General features: G+C 53.6%; 2 protein-coding genes across 3 annotated transcripts; both read left to right on the forward strand.

Moving 5' to 3' along the window:
• Positions 1-666: 666 nt before the first annotated feature.
• GIP (gastric inhibitory polypeptide) lies at positions 667-5244 on the forward strand. The gene is made up of 5 exons (XM_086685606.1): positions 667-752; positions 2380-2526; positions 3144-3236; positions 3942-4043; positions 5158-5244. Exons 1-5 carry the CDS (start codon positions 667-669, stop codon positions 5165-5167), a joined length of 438 nt encoding a protein of 145 aa, XP_086541732.1. The 3' UTR covers positions 5168-5244.
• A 4691-nt stretch (positions 5245-9935) lies between these two features.
• On the forward strand, positions 9936-18660 carry SNF8 (SNF8 subunit of ESCRT-II). Of its 2 annotated transcripts, none has more exons than XM_086687071.1 (8): positions 9936-10087; positions 10443-10493; positions 13116-13254; positions 14805-14909; positions 15542-15614; positions 16556-16697; positions 17564-17638; positions 18436-18660. In XM_086687071.1, the coding sequence occupies exons 1-8, from the start codon at positions 10034-10036 to the stop codon at positions 18571-18573; spliced, it is 777 nt and encodes a 258-aa protein (XP_086543197.1). In that variant the 5' UTR covers positions 9936-10033; the 3' UTR covers positions 18574-18660. The 2 variants fall into 2 exon arrangements, with proteins under 2 accessions (XP_086543197.1, XP_086543198.1); XM_086687072.1 differs by lacking the exon at positions 9936-10087 and adding an exon at positions 10094-10237.
• The last annotated feature ends 1290 nt before the right edge of the window (positions 18661-19950 follow it).

Consider the following 19950-nt stretch of genomic DNA (forward strand, 5'->3'; position numbering starts at 1 on the left):
CCTCGATCTAAGGAAGAGCTGGAAAGGAAGCCAGGTAAGAGAGCAGCTGGGACAGGGAACGGACGGGATACTGGAGGGGCAGTGGATCTTGGCACCCGTTAATGCTCAGCACCGTCACCCCGGCACCTCTTTCTTTTCCTCTACGTGAGAAATAAGGCGGCGGTTCTCAGGATTCCTGTAACACCCAGGTGGCCAAGGAAGGAGGGCGCAGCAGGTCTGACCCCATTTCATCCGGGGGGGGGGGGCGTCTTGAAAAGGGGTGAAAAGCAGTAATGAACCTTCCTCCCAAGCCCCAAGAAGCCCAAGCCAGACCTAGAGATGTCCGGGCTCGTCTTCCTGCAGGGGGACCCCGGGTAGAAACAATGAAGCTCGAGAAGGAGAGGATGAGACGGTCCGGTCCTGCTGGTGACTTTCACTCCGGGCAGGAGGTTCTGTGATGGTTTAGGTGACGGCCGATCTGAGAGCCCCTGCCGCTCCCCAAGGCGCGGCTCCAGCCTCCCAGAAAAGCCCTGATCCCCAGAGCTCAGGGTCCCCAGCTTTCAGAACCCGCACAACGCTCTGAGGCGTCAGCGGGACGTGGCCGGCCACACCGGCTGTCCCTGAGCACGCTGCTTCCCTCATCCTGGTCCCCTTTTGTCTCTTCGCTCAGGAAATAACCCTTGGAAGATGGGAGCCACGAAGATCTTCAATCTGCTGCTGGGGTCCCTGCTCCTGGCCGCGGTGCTGGCAGAGAAAGGGGAGGGTCACTCCAGGTAGGGGTGCAGGGGAGGAGGCCGCAGAGGATGGCCGGGTTCTGGCTTTGAGGGGGCGGAGGGGGTGAGAAAGGGAGGAATCCCAGGCCAAGAGGGAAGAACTGGAGGGAGAACCTGCCAGCAGTGTGTGTGCGCCGAGTGAGGACAGAACCAGAGGGTATTTATTCCGAGCTCCCACTGCCACAAGAGAGACTGTGGTTAGATCTCTGGAAGGACTTCCTCCTCAGTGGCTCAGTGTCTGAACTAGAGGACGGCGCCTCCCTTCCTAGCGAAAGCCTTCAGCGTTCACGTATGTTCAGTCTTTGGTCAAACTGTAGCGAAGGCCTCCTGGGCGCCACCCACAGGACATAAACGCGCCGAGTGGTCCACAAATGCCTCGCGGAACGTACAGGCCCAAAGCGGGGGACAAAGAACCACCTAGGCGAGTTGCAGGCTGTGCCGAGCACCGCGAGGAAAGGCAGAATGTTCTGAGCCCGTGGAGCATGGGGCCTCTGTGCTCCGGAGGACCAGGAGGGACTTGTCTGAGCAAAGAGCTGGGCCTTGTCGGAGGCAAGGACTAGCCGTCTTCCCCACAAATCAGCCACGTCAGATGTGGACGAGGACAGGGGCCGTCACATAGAAGCTGGGAACGTGGGCTCACACTGCCCGAGGGTGGATCCTAGATCTGCCCCCTGCACTGTGTGTGCTACATCAATCTCGCCGCACCTTGGTTTCCTCGTTCCCAAAAAGGGATAGAAAGAGCGTCTGCCTGGGGCGCCTGGGTGGCTCAGGGGGTTGAATGTCCGACTGCGGCTCAGGCCGTGATCTCATGGTTCGTGGGTTCAAGCCCCGCATCAGGCTCCACACTTGGTGCCTGCTTGGGATTCTCTCTTCCTCTCTCTCTCTCTCTCTCTCTCAAAATAAATAAATACACAAAAAAATATGGTGTCTGGGGGCACCTGGGTGGCTCAGTCGGTTGGGCATCCGACTTCGGCTCAGGTCACGATCTCACGGTCTGTGAGTTCGAGCCCCGCATCGGGCTCTGGGCTGACAGCTCAGAGCCCGGAGCCTGCTTCAGATTCTGTGTCTTCCTCTCTCTCTTCTCCTCCCTCACTCACGCTCTGTCTCTCAAAAAAATGAATAAGCGTTAAAAAAAAAAGTTTTTAAAAATATGGTGTCTACCTTGTAGGGGTGTTATCAGGATCACATGAGTTTACGCAGTAAAGGGCTTATAGAGGATCTGGAACAGAGTAAGTGCCGTTATGTGAGGGCTCACTACTGTTGGTATGGATCAAGAACGAAGACTTGAATGGGGTTGGGCCAGGCAAGAGGAGTAGAGGAGGGACCTGAGATCAGTCCCCTGAGTTCAGGGGGACCCCTGATCCCTCTCTGCCCGGAAGCGAGAGCCACACCCACTAAGGATGCAGTGGGCCCTTGGGCTGAGGACAGAGTCCCAGGGGCTTGATGCTTAGACAACAGGGCGTCTCCATAAAAACTGACTCCCAAGAAAGGGGGGAGGGTTGTTTTCAAACATCAGCCTCCTGTCAGTGACGATCGATCGTTTGTCCCCGCATCGTGAGTCCCCTCGCCCCCTGCCCCTCCCACGGTGTCCTGCTTTCTCTCTCGTCTCCCCTCCCTGCCCCCCCAGACTCCACACTAGGGTCAGTGGCCCCCGACCTCGAGGCCCCAGGTACGCCGAGGGGACTTTCATCAGTGACTACAGCATCGCTATGGACAAGATCCGCCAACAAGACTTTGTGAACTGGCTGCTGGCCCAGAAGGGGAAGAAGAATGAGTAAGTCAATGCACCTGCCCTCTCTTGGCCCCAGGCTGGCTGTGCCTTCCTTCGTGTAGACCGGATGTCACATGTGCCACGCGGGCCTGTACTTCAACTCCAGGCTGTGCCTTTCCCTTAGGCACCGATGGGGAGCTGGGCAACATGGTGGCCCTGACCAGGGCTCAGGCGGTAGCCCAGTCTGGCGTGGGACTAAGGCAATTTTCCAGTCTTCTTCTAAGGAGAAGGATCAGGGAAGATGGCGGGCGGGGGGTGGGGGGGGGTTGGGGGGGCTCACAGAGGATCCCCACTGGGCTGGGGACTAAGACAGAGATCGCTGAGCTGCTGACAATGACGATTTGGTGGTGGTCACTTCGGACTCAGGAAATAGGATACACTGCCCTTGTCCTTCTTCTTCTCTTGGCCAAGTCCCTTCCCCTGCCCTTGCTGTTTGCTCAGCACGGTAGACGCCGAAAAGCTCCTCTCTGGCAGCTGAAGACAGGCAGTGGGGCCGTTGAACAAAGACGTCCCCTCTGCGACTTGGGTTAAGGTCCCCAAAGATCGGAGCGCTTGGGGACGGGGGGGGGACATCTGGAGTCTCCCCAGCCCCACCCACCCCCTAATCTTTACCTGACCAGCTGGAAGCACAACATCACCCAGAGGGAGGCCGGGGCCCTGGAGCTGGCCCATCAATCTAACAGGAAGGAGGGGGCGGCGAGGGCGCAGCAGGGGTGAGTCAGCCCACAAGGGAAGGAGTGGGGGCAGGGCCTCATTGTTCCCTCTCCCAGACCCTGGAGCAGGGCAAGGCCCCAGATAAGCATCCCCTTCCACTCTCTGTTCAAAGAGGGGTCTTCTCTGAGTTCCCGGAGGCCAGCCCAAGCTTAAGGGGAGAAGCCTGGGAGAAATCGGGGCTGGGGTCCAAGGAGGGGTTTGGGGGCCAGAGTCCCGACGATTGATGACCTAGTACGCAGAGTCACAGAGGCAAGGAGAGGGGGCAGGGCAAGAGACCTCAGGAATCTGGCTTCCCCGCTTCTCCCCGACAAACTTCAGGAAGGCCGTGTTTGAGGAATGGGGACCCTTCCAAAGCCAGTCCCTTGACGTCAGTTGCCCCCTCTCCGAGAAAGCTGAGGAAGCTTCGGATCATTCTAGAGAGTGAATGTGCGCTAAATCACCTCTCGGGTTTGGGGAAGGCATTCTGGGTGGGTGGGTGGGTGGGACGTCTGTATCGAAGACCCCCTATTCCCCTGTGGCCTGCAGACCAGGGTGGAGCTTTGAAAGCTGAGATGAGAGAGAGAGAGCAGCTGTGTTGACTCCCTCCCCCCACCCCCGCTGCCCCTTGGAGTCCCGGGCCCTCTATTTACTCACTCCGGGTGGGGCCGAGGCTAAAAAAAAAAAAAAAAAATGGCCAAGCCCGCTGAAGGCTTTCTTCTTGGCAGCTCCCTACCCAAGAACCCCAGTGATGAAGATCTGCTAAAGGATTTACTGATTCGAGAGCTGCTGGCTTGGATGGCGGATCAGATGGAAATCTGCAGGCTCAGGTGGGGGCGGCGGTCGGCGGCTTTGGGCATCATACACAGCGCTCATAAGCTTGGGCTTTGGGGCCGCGCATGGGTTCAGATCGTCACCCCAGCAAACCCATAAGCCTCTCTGAACCTCCGTGTTTTCACGAAAATCAAGGCTTATTCAGACCACTTCATGGGACTGTTGTCAGGTTTAAGCGAGATAATCCAGGGAGAGAGCCGAGAGCAACCTGTGAGGAATAGGAGTTCAGTGATGTTGGCGGCTATTATCCCTTCTTGAACTTCTGTCTCCACTGCGTCCAGGTGACAGGCTGCGCTCACCTCCCCGCCCACCCCATCCTATTCTCGGCTTTCCCACTGTATCCTTGTCCCATGGCCCCTTCCCAGTGACGGCACTTGTAGAGTTGGAGGCATGTTTCCTCTCTCTGTGGGTCTCAGTGGTCCTTGAATCGACCTCACCGGCTAGGAAGTCCTTTCATCTATTATGTCCCAGAAGCAAGGGATGACTAACACCGTGAAGAGATCCGCCCACCTAAAGGACACTCATTTCTTTTAAATTTTTTTTTTCCCCAACGTTTTTTTATTTATTTTTGGGACAGAGAGAGACAGAGCATGAACGGGGGGAGGGGCAGAGAGAGAGGGAGACACAGAATCGGAAACAGGCTCCAGGCTCCGAGCCATCAGCCCAGAGCCCGACGCGGGGCTCGAACTCACAGACCGCGAGATCGTGACCTGAGCTGAAGTCGGACGCTCAACCGACTGCGCCACCCAGGCGCCCCAAGGACACTCATTTCAAGCTGCAAACACTGAGGCGTGGAAACCGAAATACATCTCAGGCTTCCATGCTGGCAAGCCGGGGACCAAATCTGGGATGGCTTCCTGTAGGGGGCAGGAAGGGAAAGGGGGAGGGGGGCGGGATCAGAACAATGGAGAAGAGTGTGAGAAATTCTCCCCGTAGGAAGGTGGTGGGTGCTTTCTGGACTTACTTTGATGACTTATAATTAAGAAGGTAATTGGGAGGTAGGAGCAGCTGAACCATGGCTGGGCACCAGGATGGATTTGCTTTGCCGACTCTAAGTGGATAATGACCCCCCTCTCCAACCACTACCCCTCCTCTTTCCACTCTCCCCAGGTTTCAGTGACTCGGACCAAACCCAGCTCAGGTCCGGACTCTGCCCTTCATTTGCTCAGGCCTCAGCTGCACCCCAGGGCCCCCGAGAGAAGCCAAACCAATAAAGTTTAAGCTGAAATGAATCCTTGTGCCCACGGTCGAAACTTATTCCGACGTCTACCGAGCGCTACCAGGGAATGGTCTTCTGTGTGTGTGTGTGCGCCACCCAATGCAAAGGAGCTACGGCTCCCACCGGCACCCATAGTTCGTCTCTTTAGTCTACAAACACTTATTGGAAAGCTAACGTTGGCAGGGACTGTGGTCACCACTGGGAATACGGCAGCCAAGGAAATGAGCACAGTCCTTGCCCTTGAGGAATTTGCAGTCCCGTGATGGAGACAGACTTTAATCTTCAACATACATACACACGCGTGCACACACACACACACACATTAATAATCACCTAACATCCTAAGCCATGTGAAGAAAAGAGTAGGGTGCTGTGAGAAAGAACGGAGCAGCCTCATCTAGATAGGGTGGGGGGGGGGGTCGGAAGGGCCCCTTTGAGAACGTGACGTCCAAGCGGAGTGAACTTGCAAGGATAAAATGGCCAAGGGATGAGGCGAGCCTTAATAGATATCGCCCCAGTGTTATCACAAAGCAAAACAGGCAATGGGAGATTAGCACGGACAGATGCTGGATGGGTAGGCAGAGGCAGGGTCTTAAAGGTCATAGTGAAGCTTTTGGAGTTTATCCTCAGACCAAGGGCAAGGTCCTGAAGGATTCTGAGCAGGGGCAGGTTGGAAGACCTAGGAGCGTTCCCAAACAATCATGAGTGAGGACTATATACTGAGATGAACAGAGATGAAAGCGGGAAGGGAAGACCACTGCAGGATTCCAGGCTTACCCTGGCATGATGGTGGTAGGAGTGAAAGGAAAGGGGCCAACTCCGTTTGTCCAAACGCCAGTACCTTTATCTTCCAGTGTTCAAAGCCCCCCTTCCCCCCCTCCGCCCACCGCCTTCCCCCCAGTGCCTGGTGTCCACAGAAAACAGGGCTGTCTACCCACCCCTTTCACTCGGGTTATCTTACCTGGAATGCCCTCTCTCCCCTCGATCTAGTCCTATTTTAGGAGACAAGAGCCAAACGCACCTCGATTCAAAGATTCAAATCGCTTACTCAGTCCGTGACTTGGCAAGTTAGTTAGTTAGTTCCTCACTCTTGGCCTGTTTCCTGTCTGTGAAAAAGAAGATTCCTAACTACCCAACTCCTAGGGTTGAGGTATTAATTCAGATAATGCCTGGCACAAAGTAAATGGTCAATAAAAGTTAACTTTTGTTATCATTTACCCACCTAAACCTCAATTTAGAAATACAAGGGTATTGGTTTTAAATCAGGGAGTGGCCAGCTGGATCGGCTGAAGGGCCGGGCCAGTAGCATAATTGAGAAAAGTGGGGAGGCTGTAAGACAATGGGAAGGATGGGGACTGTGAAAATGGAAGAGACACGCTTTCTGCTGACCAAACAAAACGCTTTTGAGAACTGAATTTGCCTGAGGGCTGCCAGGCACTGTCTTCCAACTCCGATATTGTAGATTTCCTCTCCCCTAAACTCCTTGAGGTCGGAGAGAATGTGTGTCACACAATTCAGAGCATGCCTTTGCTCAGAGGATATAGTTTAGTGATTCTCTATGGTAGAGCTGGTTGTCCTGGGGAGAAGTTGGATCTCTGTCTCTGGAGTCTTGGGTTGTCCGGGGGTCAGCGAATCAGAAAGGATGATTTAAAATAATCTTGGTACAGTGTTCTTATTACGGGCCAGGCATTGTGCTCAGTACCTTACAAACATCACTTAAAGCCTCATGACATCATTTTAAGAGAAGAACGTAATAGCTGTTAACCATGCACTACACTGCCTCCGTGAGGTAGAGAACTGAAGTCCTGTGCTCCGGCTAAGGCCAGTGAGTCACTGAAAGCAAGGGATGACAAATGTGATGGGCTGCACACAGCGTATACTGGGGCTGAGCGCTTCTGGGAGCCGTGGTTAAGTTGTCAGGAATTTTGTGGGCAGGTTGTAGAATCATTGTTAGCTTGAAATTGGCCATGGCCAGGGTGCACCGTGGAAATTGACAAGTGCCATAAATCAGAGCTCCTCCCTCCCAGCCGGGAGAGGGGCTCGTTAAACATTTACCAGCACATTACTGGTCAACATACTTTCTCTAAAATTGTAAGAGAGAACAAACGTGTCCGAATAAGGGAGTGAGGGTGTCCGCGTAAGTGTGGTCACAAGGTTTGTCTCGGGCCAGGTGTTTGCACCTATGGGAGTGAGTATGTGTGTGTGTGCATTTGAGGGTATGGATAGTTCAATTTGAAGATATGGGTGTGAGGGAGGGATCAGCGCATGTATCTTAAGGGGTCATACGGTGTGAGTCAAAGAGTGAGAAATGAAGCAGGTGTGTCTATTTGTGTCAGTGAGTCACGAAGGGACCAAGTTTTTGTGTCAGGGAGTGGCGTAGGAAGAATATGACGGTATGAGGGGCACCTGGCTGGCTCAGTCAGTGGAGCGAGCAACTCTTGATCTCTGGGCTGTGAGCTTGAGCCCCACGTTGGGTGTGGAGATTACTAAAAAATAAAACCCGGCTCAGTCGGTCAGGCGTCCGACTTCGGCTCAGGTGTCCGACTTCGGCTCAGGTCAGGATCTCACAGTCCATGAGCTCAAGCCCCGCATCAGGCTCTGTGCTGACAGCTCGGAGCCAGGAGCCTGCTTCAGATTCTGTGTCTCCCTTTCTCTCTGCCCGTTCCCCGCTCCCCGCGCTCGCTCTGTCTCTGTCTCTCTCAAAAATAAAGATCATCCAGAGGCAGGGAGCTCACGGCCGGTGTGACAGTGACAGTTCCGCTGCATGAAATCCTGAGGGACCCAGGCTCATTGGCTCCTGGCTCCATTATCCCTTAAGGACCAAAATGGTGGCGGACGATCGCCCATCCTCTTCTAATCCTTTAACTTGAAACCTCTGGTAACATTACTCACATTCACGATTTTACCTTGCTGCGGATTCTGGATCTGTGTAGCTCTGCCCAGCTCTTTCTGTGGACCTTTCTGCCAGCACATCCAGAGGACCACTGGCCATCTCTCCTGTGATGTTACAGAGACCTCAATTTCAACATGTTCAAAACCACTCTTAATTACCTCTCCAGCTTCATCCTGTGGTGTCAATCCCTGTCCCCACACCCCTTCTCTGAATAGCACCCCCCTGTTGCCCAAGCCAGGAAACGGGAGCATTTCCCCCCACCCACACTGCCCTCATCTATCGGTTTTACCATTCTGCCTTCCAAATACCCGTCTGTCCCAAATATCCCGTCTATCCCATTCTCCCTGTCCTCGTGGCCACTCTCTTAGTCCTAGCGTTCACCATTCCTTTTTTTGTGAGTTTTATTTATTTAAGTAATCTCGACACCCAGTGTGGGACTCAAATCCACAACTCTGGGATCAAGAGTGGGCATGCTCCTGGGGCTGAGCCAGCCAGGCACCCTCTAGCTCTCATTCCTAGGTTGGATTGCTATGACTGACTTAAGTCTCTCTAGGTTGTCACCGATTTTTCTGTTTTTAAAGTTTATTTATTTTTAGAGAGAGAAAGAGAGAGGGCGCATGTTAGCAGGGGGAGGGGCAGTGAAAGGGGAGAAAGAGGATCCCAAGCAGGCTCCCCACTGCCAGCGCAGAGCCCCATGTGGGGCTTGGTCTTGGGAACCAGGAGATCATGACCTGAGCAGAAATCAAAAGTCGGATGCTTACCCAACTGAGCCACCCAGGAGTCCTGGGCTGTCACTAATTTTTCCAAAAACCAGAATTTGATCTTCTTACTCCCTAAGAATCCTTCACTAGTCCTTTTGTCAGGCTCAATGCTATAGCAATCACTTATGGAGGGGCACCTGGGCAGCTCAGGTCGTTGAGTGCCTGACTTCCAGGTCATGATCTCACCGCTCGTGAGTTCGAGCCCTGCATCGGGCTCTGTGCTGACAGCTCAGAGTCTGGAGCCTGCTTCGGATTCTGTGTCTCCCTCTCTCTCTCTGCCCCTCCCCCACTCATTTTCTATCTCTCTCTCTGCCTCAAAAATAAATAAACATTAAAAAAATAAAAAAATTAAAAAAAAAAACAACTTATGGAGCTTCGTAAACACACAGACGGATTCCACCCCACATCTGGTGAATAACAATCATAGCGGATGTTTACTTATGTGTCAGGCATAGCCCTAAATGCTTGGTTACGTATTTTCTCCCTTCATCCTCACAACCACCTCACGAGTAGGTTACTCTAAACCAACCGTGGCCAGTAGACCACGAGAGGTTCAGGACTTTGCCGGAAGCTACTAGATCATAAGCAGCGGTCGTGGGCTCTGGGGCCAGGCTTTCCGATTCCAGAGTCCAAGTTCTTAACTGCAAGACCTGCCCCAGTCAGAACCTCCGCGTTTGACTCCAACGGGGTCGGCTCCATTAGAGCAGAATGGGTTGGGTTCCATGCTCAATGTGGAAGCTTCGGGGCGACTCCGCGCCTGGCCCCGTATCAGGCGGCCGGAGGCTGGGTGGCGGCGGAAGGGCAGCCGCGCCAACAAGCGAGGGTCCCAGGCACCCACGTGGGTGGGGGGACGCGCGGCCGACAAGGAGGCCGCCGCCACGCGTCCTCGCCGCCTCGTCCTTCCCCGCCGCGGGGCTCCGCCGGGGCTTCTCCCAACCCGGCCACCCGAGGAAGGCGGGGCCGCTCTGCCCCGCGGCAGGAAGTCGGCGCGTAGCTTCCGGCGCGCGGAGATGACGCGCGGCCCGCGCTTCCGCGTCGGGAGCCGGCGGCGGATCCCGGGACGCGGAGACCCGGGGTCCCGGCAGCGGGGCGGCCCGCGGGCCCGGGGCTGGGATGCATCGCCGCGGGGTGGGAGCCGGCGCCATCGCCAAGAAGAAGCTGGCCGAGGTGAGGGGGCGAAGGCCGACCCACAGCCACCCCCGACCCGACAGAGACTGAAGTCTTGGAGCGGAGAGCTCTGTACCCTCAAATCGCCCCCCATCGCAGTCTGACAGCAGGCTGCTCGGGTCCCGGGGAACTGAGACTCTTCAGCTTCCGGTGGGTTGGAATGTCAGCATCCCCGGGTCCACCAGCCCTTTCCCCCCGCGTCCCCAAATTTGGCTACAGACCAGTCGTCTATTGTTCTTCCTCATCCCTCTCCCTAAGAAAAACCATTTAAAAGACACCCTCCTCTTTTCATACTTCAGCCGGGGCAGTACAAGTGGGAGGACTCTCAACTCACGCCGGTCTCTTTGTCTGACAGGCCAAATACAAGGAGCGAGGAACTGTCTTGGCTGAGGACCAGCTGGCCCAGGTGAGTCGGTTGGAGGACTCCAGGCAGGAAGGGAGACCCGACCGGGTGGACAGGACGCCTTTGATGTAAACTAGATTGTGTGGATTAACATTTTGAAAGCTTTATTTATTTTTGAGAGAGAGCGACAGAGTGTGAGCGGGGGAGGAACAGAGAGAGAGGGAGACCCAGAATCCGAAGCAGGCTCCAGGCTCTGAGCTGTCAGCACAGAGCCTCCCGCGGGGGGGCTGAACTCAAGAACCCCCGAGGTCGTGACCTGAGCCCAAGTCGGAGGCTTGACCGACTGAGCCACCGGGGTGCCCCTAGGTTGTTCCGATCAAACTAAAACTCGACTCTTTGGCAAATCTTGGTTTCTGGACTGCTCAGACCATTTACCGACTTGCTAATGACAGTGATAGCTGACATCTTTGAATGATTACGTGCTTTCATCCTCCCATGCGCGTGCCCGTTTTTTCTCCACCCTGTCTTGTTCATTCATCCTGACAGTCCTATCAGGAGAGAGCTCCCTTCTTCCCAGTTTAGAATTGAGGACATTCAGGTGGTTTGTCCAAGGTTACCTGGATAGTAGTTGGTAGAGCCGTTTGACTTAGATCTTTGGAGGCTTTCACTTGACCTGCCGGGGGATGACATGAAAATATTGCTTACTCTGTGCCATCCAGCACCACCGCTGTCCCCTCCAGAAGTGCGTGTCAGTGATGGGGTGCGGGGCCCGCGGTTTCCTTTTCTAACACTTCCCTTTTCTGTCCGTGCCCCAAGTTTACTCAGTTATGACGACTGGGGAAGGAGAGGAGGAAGCAGTTAAGCAAGGAAATGGGGGTCCTTGAACCGAGGAAAGAGACACAGGCTGTGCTCTTCAAAAGCTCCCACTCATAAGGGAGATGACATACGGGGAATCAACTGGAAATGGTGATTATAATGTTTCTAATATGTAGCAAGTGAGGAGTTGTTGGGCCAGGAGCGGTTACTCTCCCTGCAGTAGAAAGTAGGCTTTGTCAATTACAGAAAGGGAAGGAGTCACAGCCATGAGTCAGAAAGTCCCCAGATCATTAGCACCGTAGCTTTGGAATGCAGTCTGGTAGGCCCCCACCCCTCCCTTAGGGATTCTTTTTTTTGGAGTTGATTCCAAGAAGGTCCATGACCGAAAGATTAAATAGTCACTGCGCACCTAATTCATTTTCTCCTATTCAGCCTTTCTGTCCGTGGCTGGAGATTTCCCTCTCTCTGAATGCTGCATTCCCTCGTTTTTAAAAGTTTATTTAGAGAGGGAGAGAGAGCAAGCTTGCGAGTACTCATGAGGGAGAGAGGGGATCCCAAGCAGGTTCCTCGCTGCAGGGCTCCATCTCAGGAACCATGAGATCATGAGCTGAGCTGAAATCAAGAGTCAGATGTTTGACGGACTGAGCCACTCAGGCATTCCCCCCCCCCCTCATTTTTAAGACAAAATGGATTATGAGGTGCACCTTCAACGTAATGACAGTTTCTGTGGGAAAAAGAAAAAGAAGGCACTACATTAGATGTGCCACTGATTGTTAGAGGCATCCTGTCTTTAGAACAGGAACACGTGGGGGGAAAAATGTGTTTTATTTTTTATTTATGTTTCTTTTTAAAATACCTTGTTTGATTTATTTTTAAAAATTTTAATTTTTTTAAAATTTATTTTTGAGAGACAGAGGGTGAGTGGGGGAGGGGCAGAGAGAGAAGGAGACACAGAATCTGAAGCAGGTTCCAGGCTCTGAGCTGTCAGTGCAGAGCCCGACATGGGGCTCGAACCCGTGAACCGTGAGATCATGACCTGAGCTGAAGTCGGCCGCTTAACTGACTGAGCCACCCAGCACCCCTAAAATATTTTTTTAATGTTTTTTTATTTATTTTTAAGACAGAGAGAGAGAGAGAGAGAGAGAGCATGAGTGGGGATGGGGCAGAGAGAGAGGAAGACACAAAATCTGAAGCAGGCTCCAGGCTCCGAGCTGTCAGCACAGAGCCCGACACGGGGCTTGAACTCATGAACCGTGAGATCATGACCTGAGCTGAAGTCGGACGCTCAACCGACTGAGCCACCCGGGCGCCCCTAAAACATTTTATTGTTAAGTAAACTCCACCCAATGTGGGGCTCAAACTCACAACCCTGAGATCAAGAGTTTTGTGCTCCACTGACAGAGCCAGCCAGGCGTCCCCCAAAATGTGTGTTTTAGAATTGAGGAAACATTATAGCATCCAAGTCAGCTGACAGCAGAACCATGAAGGAGAGTTAGGGATAAATAGAGAAGGAACAAGGGGCGCCCGGGTGGCTCAGTCGGTTGAGCATCTGACTGCGGCTCAGGTCATGATCGCGGTTCGTGAGTTCGAGCCCTGCATCGGGTTCTGTCCTGACAGCTCAGAGCCTGCTTCGGATACTGTGTTTCCCTCTCTGCCCTTCCCCTCCTCGGCCTCTCTCTCTCTCAAAAATGAATAAACATTAAAAAAAAATTTTTTTTTAAAAGAAAGGGGGAATAAGAAACAGCATAATAGTAGGCCTGGAGGAAATGGGTTATTTTAACCCTTGCCCTGCCACTGGGCCAGGAACTTATTTTTGACATCTATCACCTAGCTGGGCTGCCCCTAACCTCCTCCTTGTCCACCCTACAGATGTCAAAGCAGTTGGACATGTTCAAGACCAACCTGGAGGAATTTGCCAGCAAGCATAAGCAGGAGATCCGGAAGAATCCAGAATTCCGGGTGCAGTTCCAGGACATGTGCGCCACCATCGGCGTGGATCCTCTGGCCTGTAAGGAGTTGGCTGTAGGGGTGTGGTATTCTCCTAGGGACAGGAGCGCATCTCCTTGTCATCACTGTTGTCAGGGCATCTTCTAGAAGGGCCTGCAGGGAGAGCCAGAGGATGTAGTCTTTGGTGCGGGCCTGGCAGGGTGGCTGAGGGCCCGCTTTGATGGGAAAGCTGGAGAGGCTGGAGAGTAGGTTGGTAGCCAGTGTGCCTGACCTCCCCTTGAATGATCTACAGTGGGATTTTGTAATGGGTTTTTTCCCCTATTAAAAAAGAATTTCGGGGGCGCCTGAGTGGCTCAGTCGGTTGAGCGACCGACTTCGGTTCAGGTCATGATCTCATGGTTTGTGGGTTCGAGCCCCGCATCGGGCTCTGAGCTGACAGCTCAGAGCCTGGAGCCTGCTTCAGATTCTGTGTCTCCTCTCTCTGCCCCTCCCCTACTCGCTCTCGCTCTCTCTCTCTTTCAAAAATAAATAAAACATGGGGCGCCTGGGTGGCGCAGTCGGTTAAGCGTCCGACTTCAGCCAGGTCACGATCTCGCGGTCCGTGAGTTCGAGCCCCGCGTCGGGCTCTGGGCTGGTGGCTCGGAGCCTGGAGCCTGTTTCCGATTCTGTGTCTCCCTCTCTCTCCGCCCCTCCCCTGTTCATGCTCTGTCTCTCTCTGTCCCAAAAATAAATAAAAATGTTGAAAAAAAATTTTTTTTTAAATAAATAAAACATTAAAAAAAAAAAAAGAATTTCATTTTAATGAAAGTAGCGTGTAATTATGCAGTCGGTCAACAAAGGTGAAAAGAGAAAAACAGAAAATAGAAGTCTCCTGATCCTGTCCCCTAATTGCAGGGATACATATTAACAGTCTAAGGTTATCTTGCTGGACACATACATTGTATTTATACACTTTTTTTTTTAACATATTGGATTATGCTATAATTACTAGTCTATAGCCTGCATTTTTTACTCCATAAACTATGGCCTTCAATGGATTTTTGAATGCCTGGTCTGCATATTGTTTTTGTTTTTTTTTTAACGTTTATTTATTATTGAGAGACAGAGAGAGACAGAGCATGAGCAGGGGAGGGGCAGAGAGAGGAGGAGACACAGAATCCGAAGCAGGCTCCAGGCTCTGAGCTGTCAGCAGACAGCCTGACGCGGGGCTCGAACCCGCAAACCGTGAGACCGTGACCCGAGCCGAAGTCGGTCGCTCAACCGACTGAGCCACCCAGGCACCCCTGCATATTCTTTTTTCTTAGCCTTGTCCCATTATATTTCCCTGTATGCTCTGGGAAAGGAAAACTCAGTTTCCTAGTATCCTGGAGCCACTTAGCCAAACAGAAATGCCTTTTAGAAGGCCCACCCTTTACAACTGTCTGAGCCTGTTTTTTAGCAGGAATTTCCAAGAGTTCCAACTGTTTGGGGATCCTGAGTAGTAAATGGAGCACAAGGTGTTAGGCTAGGCAGGGCAGGCTTCTTACAGGATAGATGTTTTGATCTAGCTTTGAAAGAAACTATGGACGTAGGCTAACATATGACCTAGACTGTTGCCTTTCTGTCTTTTAGCTGGAAAAGGATTTTGGTCTGAGATGCTGGGCGTGGGAGATTTCTATTATGAGCTGGGTGTTCAGATCATCGAAGTGTGCCTGGCCCTGAAGCACCGGAATGGAGGTGAGTGTGGCGAAGTCTCTTGACTGGGCTTTGGGCTTCCCTGAGAGAGAGAGAGAGAGAGAGCCCTGAAAGATGAGCTTTTCCAGCTTTCAGTCTGCAGGCCAGTGAGATCTTGAGAAACCGTTTGGTCTTCTGAAGCGTCTCAGCCGCTTCATGCCCTTGAATCTATACCAGGTCTCCATGGCCAGGGGTAAATGGAATGGCCTGGATGATTGTCTCTGTTCTCTAGAGACCTTTGCCCCGGGGAGGTCCAGCCCCTGGTTAGTATAGAGAACAGTAGGGAGGTAGGAGCTAAGGCCTTTTCCCCTGATACACCTGTCTGGGTTATGACTTTATCACGAGGAACTCTAGGTCTGCCCTGCCATTCCCAGGAAAGTAGGGTGATGCCGAGTTTCTGTGCTCCCCAAAACGGGCCTCCAGCGGCGTCCTCCTAATGAGCGCATCGAATGGGCTGTGTTGAAGTCAAGAAAGCAAGCGAGCTTAGACCCAGTTAGAAATCACTGGCCGTAAATAGATAACAGCCTCGACGTTGAGCGAGTGTTTGTAGCTTTTCGGAGATGCTGCTGCCTTTGCTTTTTTTTTAATTGGTTTGGTGTAGCGGACTTCATCTGCTTTCCTGTCCCCTCCAACAGGTCTGATAACTCTGGAGGAACTACATCAGCAGGTGTTAAAAGGAAGGGGCAAATTCGCACAGGATGTCAGCCAGTAGGTCGTGCCCTCCAGTCCCTTGGAGCGTAGAAAAGCCCTTCTAGAAATCACATGAAATCTTTTCTCTTTACGGCTCGTATGTCTGGGCTTCTTTAGGAATCATTTTATTCCAGCATGTTTTTTTAGAATGCCAAAAGTGCACAGATATAAAAAACCAAAAACCACCTGTAACTTCTCCACCGAGAGATTACAACTGCCAGCGTTCCGGTGTATTTCCTTCTAAGCATTATTTATTTATTTTTTTCATGTCTACGTATGTATTGTTGCTTTTTTTTTTTTTTTCTTTAAACTTGGGGCTGTGTAGACCCTGGATTACTTGGGGTTCAGGAAGCTAGCGCGCCCGCACGGAGAAAGGCTGGGGAGAGGGGTGGGGGCCAGAAGATAGGGGAGATAGATTGATCTGGTTCGCCAGCCTCTCTGTGGGACCTCAGGGTGAGAAAAGGTTTAACAAAACAAAAAGAAATGCTGTCAGTATGTGGGCTGGGTATACGAACCCACCGTGTTGCGGGTTTTCTTTTTCCCTGGTTTGAGTTAGTGGGGAACTAGGGAAAAGCCACATGGCAGTAATCAGCCGGGTGGCCCTCTAAAATGGAGAAGCGTTTTGCACTTGGCCGTAGTCCACGCCGCTCCCTGCTGTCCCCTGCCTTTAGCTCCTTCGTTCACATTTCCTGACGGGCCCCCGTAGGCGTATTTTTGACCTCTGTCTGGGGTTAGGATGGTCTGCTGAGTGCGCGGGCTGATCGCCGGGCACCGTCGCTCCCTTGACTGGCAGCGGCATCATTTGGTGCCCTTTGACCCCGCCTCTTCGCTAATGTCACTGAAGGTCGCCCGCCCTCTTGGGTCTTCTCTCGGGGCCTCCTGCCAAGGGCCGAGCCGGAAGTGCGTCGTTGCCAGGTCCGCTCGGCCCAAGGTGTTTCAGCAGCGTTTCCTCCTCTCAGAGACGACCTTATCAGGGCCATCAAGAAGCTGAAGGCGCTCGGCACTGGCTTTGGCATCATCCCCGTGGGTGGCACCTACCTCATTCAGTCTGTTCCGGCTGAGCTCAATATGGACCACACGGTGGTGCTGCAGCTGGCGGAGGTACCGCGGGCCTCGCGAGGGGCCAGGGCTCGCGGGGAGGGGAGGGGAGGCGAGGCGTGTGCGTGCACATGTGTGGGCGGGGCGGCCTGGGCGGGGCTTGGGGCGGGGTGGGGGGCAGGGGGGCGGGGAGGTGGGGGGGGGGGGGTCTTCTGCCCAGACTGTCTAGCGGATGCACCAGTCAGACCTGAGCTTCTTTAGAAGACGTTTATTGAGCAGCTACAGTGCCAAGCACCGGGCCAGGCTGCGGGGCGCAGAACGACGGGTACCACATGGTTCCTGCTCTGCGGGAGCTTACAGTCTAGCGGAATAGGCGGACATGCAGACAACGAACTGTATTTTCTTGGGTAGACGGGTTCTTTGAGGTCTTCTTAAAACTGGGTATCGATTCCGCAGAACAAATGTGTAATCTTGTTTACCGTTCCCCCTGTTCCTCAGCACGTCCCCCCCCCCCAAATCCTTACCATGGCTTTAGGAAAGAGGGGTTCGGGTTTCTTAAATCTATACCCCCGAACAAAACTCAAGAAGGAGAGGGCTTTTCTCCCTGGGGAATGGTCACCGTCCCTTCCTGTCCGTTCATTGTCCTGAATCAGATCAGACTCCAAAGTTCTCTGAGAAAGTCTAAGGTTTTAGTACCAGGGACCCCACTTTTTAAGACTCACCCCCCTCCCCCCACACACCTCGTCACCCTGAAAGTTGCTTCTCTCTCTCTCTGCTGGGACTTCTAAACATTCTTTTTCTGTGCTCTCATAGGCTTCGCCCAAGGGCAGTTCTTTGTCCCGTGTGGGTAAACCCGCTGTTCCTGGGCGGATGCTGGGCTCTTAGGGAAAGTACGCTGTTACCTGACTCCCCATCCCTCCTTTCTTCAGAAAAATGGCTACGTGACCGTCAGCGATATCAAAGCCAGTCTTAAATGGGAGACCGAGCGAGCACGGCAAGTGCTGGTATGTGAATTTTGGAATGGCCCAGAAAAGATGGGCCCCAGGTGGGAGGAGGAGGGCGGACAGGCAGCACACGGGCAGGACCTAGCCTCGCTCCGCTGGCCTCTTGCCTTGAAGGCCCACAGAAGTGACCCCATGTCTCTGAGGGTGGCCCTGAGAGGTACAACTGAGGCAGGCTCCTGACTGCGGCAGGCGAGCCCCCCCACCCCCCCTCCTGTCTCCGGCCTGTAGAGCCTGGTCAGACCACGTAGTTTGTATCAGAAGTAACGCTGTTAATACAGAGTGAGGGGGTTGTGAACTACTTAATGACACATCCACGATCACGTTGTTACATTGCGTGTTGTAGTTACAGTTCTGTAGATACAGATTTCGTGGCGCTAACGAGAGGCCGATGTTACGGAGAAGGAGCGTGAGACTGTAAACCCTGGCCTTCCATACCTTCTTCCTCATCCAGGCAGTTAAACTAGATCTCCTTTTTTTTCTGGAAAGCAGGGTAACAGAAACACCTATTTAATGCTGTGGGGCACAACCAGCCCCTCTTGGGCCTCTTTCCAGCTGTAGGAATGGGGAGTCCATTCTAAGCTAACACAGCCCTTTCGTTACCTTCTCCCTAAAGGTTTACCCTCGAGGTAACGGACTCGGAACTAAGCACGGTGGCTCCCATTGTGTAAATACGGGAAGGCACTCGTGTAGATGTAGCCTGAAAACCCCACTGAAGCCAAAACAGGTGTGGGGGGTTGTCAGTCTACCCTACGGGGGCTCCCTTGTCCCAGAGGATTCTTCCTCCCCGTTCCCTCCAGGAACACCTGCTGAAGGAAGGGCTGGCCTGGCTGGACCTACAGGCCCCCGGGGAGGCCCACTACTGGCTGCCCGCTCTTTTCACGGACCTCTACTCCCAGGAGATTACAGCCGAGGAGGCCAGAGAAGCCCTCCCCTGACTCTGGGAGCGCCCGGGGGGTGGGGGCCCAGCAGCTGGCAGGGAGAGGAGGGGAGAGCGGTTGGCGAATAAAACCCGAACAACTTTGCTTTTGTCTCTGTTTTCTTTCAAGAAGAAAGAGTTCCAAGTTTTCTTGCGCCCTCTGTACGCTTCACCCATTGGCTTGTTTTTTCTTAAAGTGCCTTCCCGTAGCATCTTTAGTGGAGAAAAACCTCATTTATCCAGTAAGGAGGACCCGAGTTACACAGAACAGCGAGCACGGAGGGCAGGACCTCTACGGGCCGGTCTTCCAAGCTCACGGCAAAGCTGGGTCTAGAACGAAGGCTGTCCGCCTCCTGGCTCGACAGCCTAGTCTCTCTCTAGCCCTGAGGCATAAATCACAGCCCGCTGGCTCAAAGCTGGTCCCTAGAAAGAGGTTTTGATCTCAAACCAGCAGACCCTCACGGACCCGTAAGTCATAGCCACTCGTCCGGTCTCATCCAGCTTCCTTGAGGCCCTGCAGGTTCTGACAGACACGGCTGAGTGTGAAACAGAGGTCAAAGTCAAGTGGTGGTTAGAGGAAACCGTGGAATCTGGGGGAACTGACCAACAGTGGCCCTACACGGTGGTAGTTCTCCCGTTTCCTAGTGGCTTTCCCTCTCCCGTCGCTCACCGGGTCCCTCTAGCCTCAGTGGCGGCAAGGGCATCGTTTACTGAGCACCTACCCCACCTACCCCATTTGCGAATCCCCTCTAATCTTCACGACTTGACTTGGGTAAGTAGGTCTCCTTAATGTCTCAGGCGAAGGGTCCAAGTCCTCTACCAGAGGCCGCCAGGCAGAAGAAGCAAAGAGAAAAGCCAGAGCCTAGGTCCACTCCCACCAGACCCCCTCACTTTCCCGTATCCTGGCTGCACACGGCACGGGGCGGCATTTCGCGAAGTTTCTCCCCACGCCCGTGGTCAGCCAGGAGGAAAAGCCTCTGCGCCGGAAAGCGGGGGCCTCCCTTTACCCAGTAGGGACGGGGGTGTGGGGCGGAGGCTGCGCGAAGCAGCGTCTCCATGGTCTCCGAACGCTGGGCTCCTGAGGGCTGGTTAAGTGCCAGAAAACAGAAAACCCAGTGGTTTGGATTATCCCGAACGTGGACACCCTGTCCTTACCAGGGGACACTCGGGCCAAGCCCAGGCGCCCAGACTCGAGGCCTGCCCGTCCTTGTGGGACCTGCATCTCTCTGGAAGCGGCTGAGGCCGAGGTGGCACTCCTCTCCTTGGCGGCCCGAGGGGGGGCTCACGAAATGCTCTTCTCCTTCTGGTGGGCGGGAAACTGGTCACCAGCAGCCCTGCATCCATCCACCCAGGTCACGTTGCCGGGAGCTTCCAGCTTCGACAGTTCACGGAGCGC

This window comes from Puma concolor, chromosome E1 (genome assembly GCF_028749965.1).
Source record: "Puma concolor isolate L17-30 chromosome E1, mPumCon1.1.hap2, whole genome shotgun sequence".
Lineage (NCBI taxonomy): Eukaryota > Metazoa > Chordata > Mammalia > Carnivora > Felidae > Puma > Puma concolor.

Bases quoted from the DNA above. Each gene is read 5' to 3' on its own strand.
- GIP (XM_086685606.1), top strand. From the start codon at position 667: ATGGGAGCCACGAAGATCTTCAATCTGCTGCTGGGGTCCCTGCTCCTG. The intron at 753-2,379 runs GTAGGGGTGCAG...CTGCCCCCCCAG, and splicing joins AAAGGGGAGGGTCACTCCAG to ACTCCACACTAGGGTCAGTG. The intron at 2,527-3,143 runs GTAAGTCAATGC...TTACCTGACCAG, and splicing joins CAGAAGGGGAAGAAGAATGA to CTGGAAGCACAACATCACCC.
- SNF8 (XM_086687071.1), top strand. From the start codon at position 10,034: ATGCATCGCCGCGGGGTGGGAGCCGGCGCCATCGCCAAGAAGAAGCTG. The intron at 10,088-10,442 runs GTGAGGGGGCGA...TTTGTCTGACAG, and splicing joins CCAAGAAGAAGCTGGCCGAG to GCCAAATACAAGGAGCGAGG. The intron at 14,910-15,541 runs GTGAGTGTGGCG...CCCCTCCAACAG, and splicing joins CCTGAAGCACCGGAATGGAG to GTCTGATAACTCTGGAGGAA.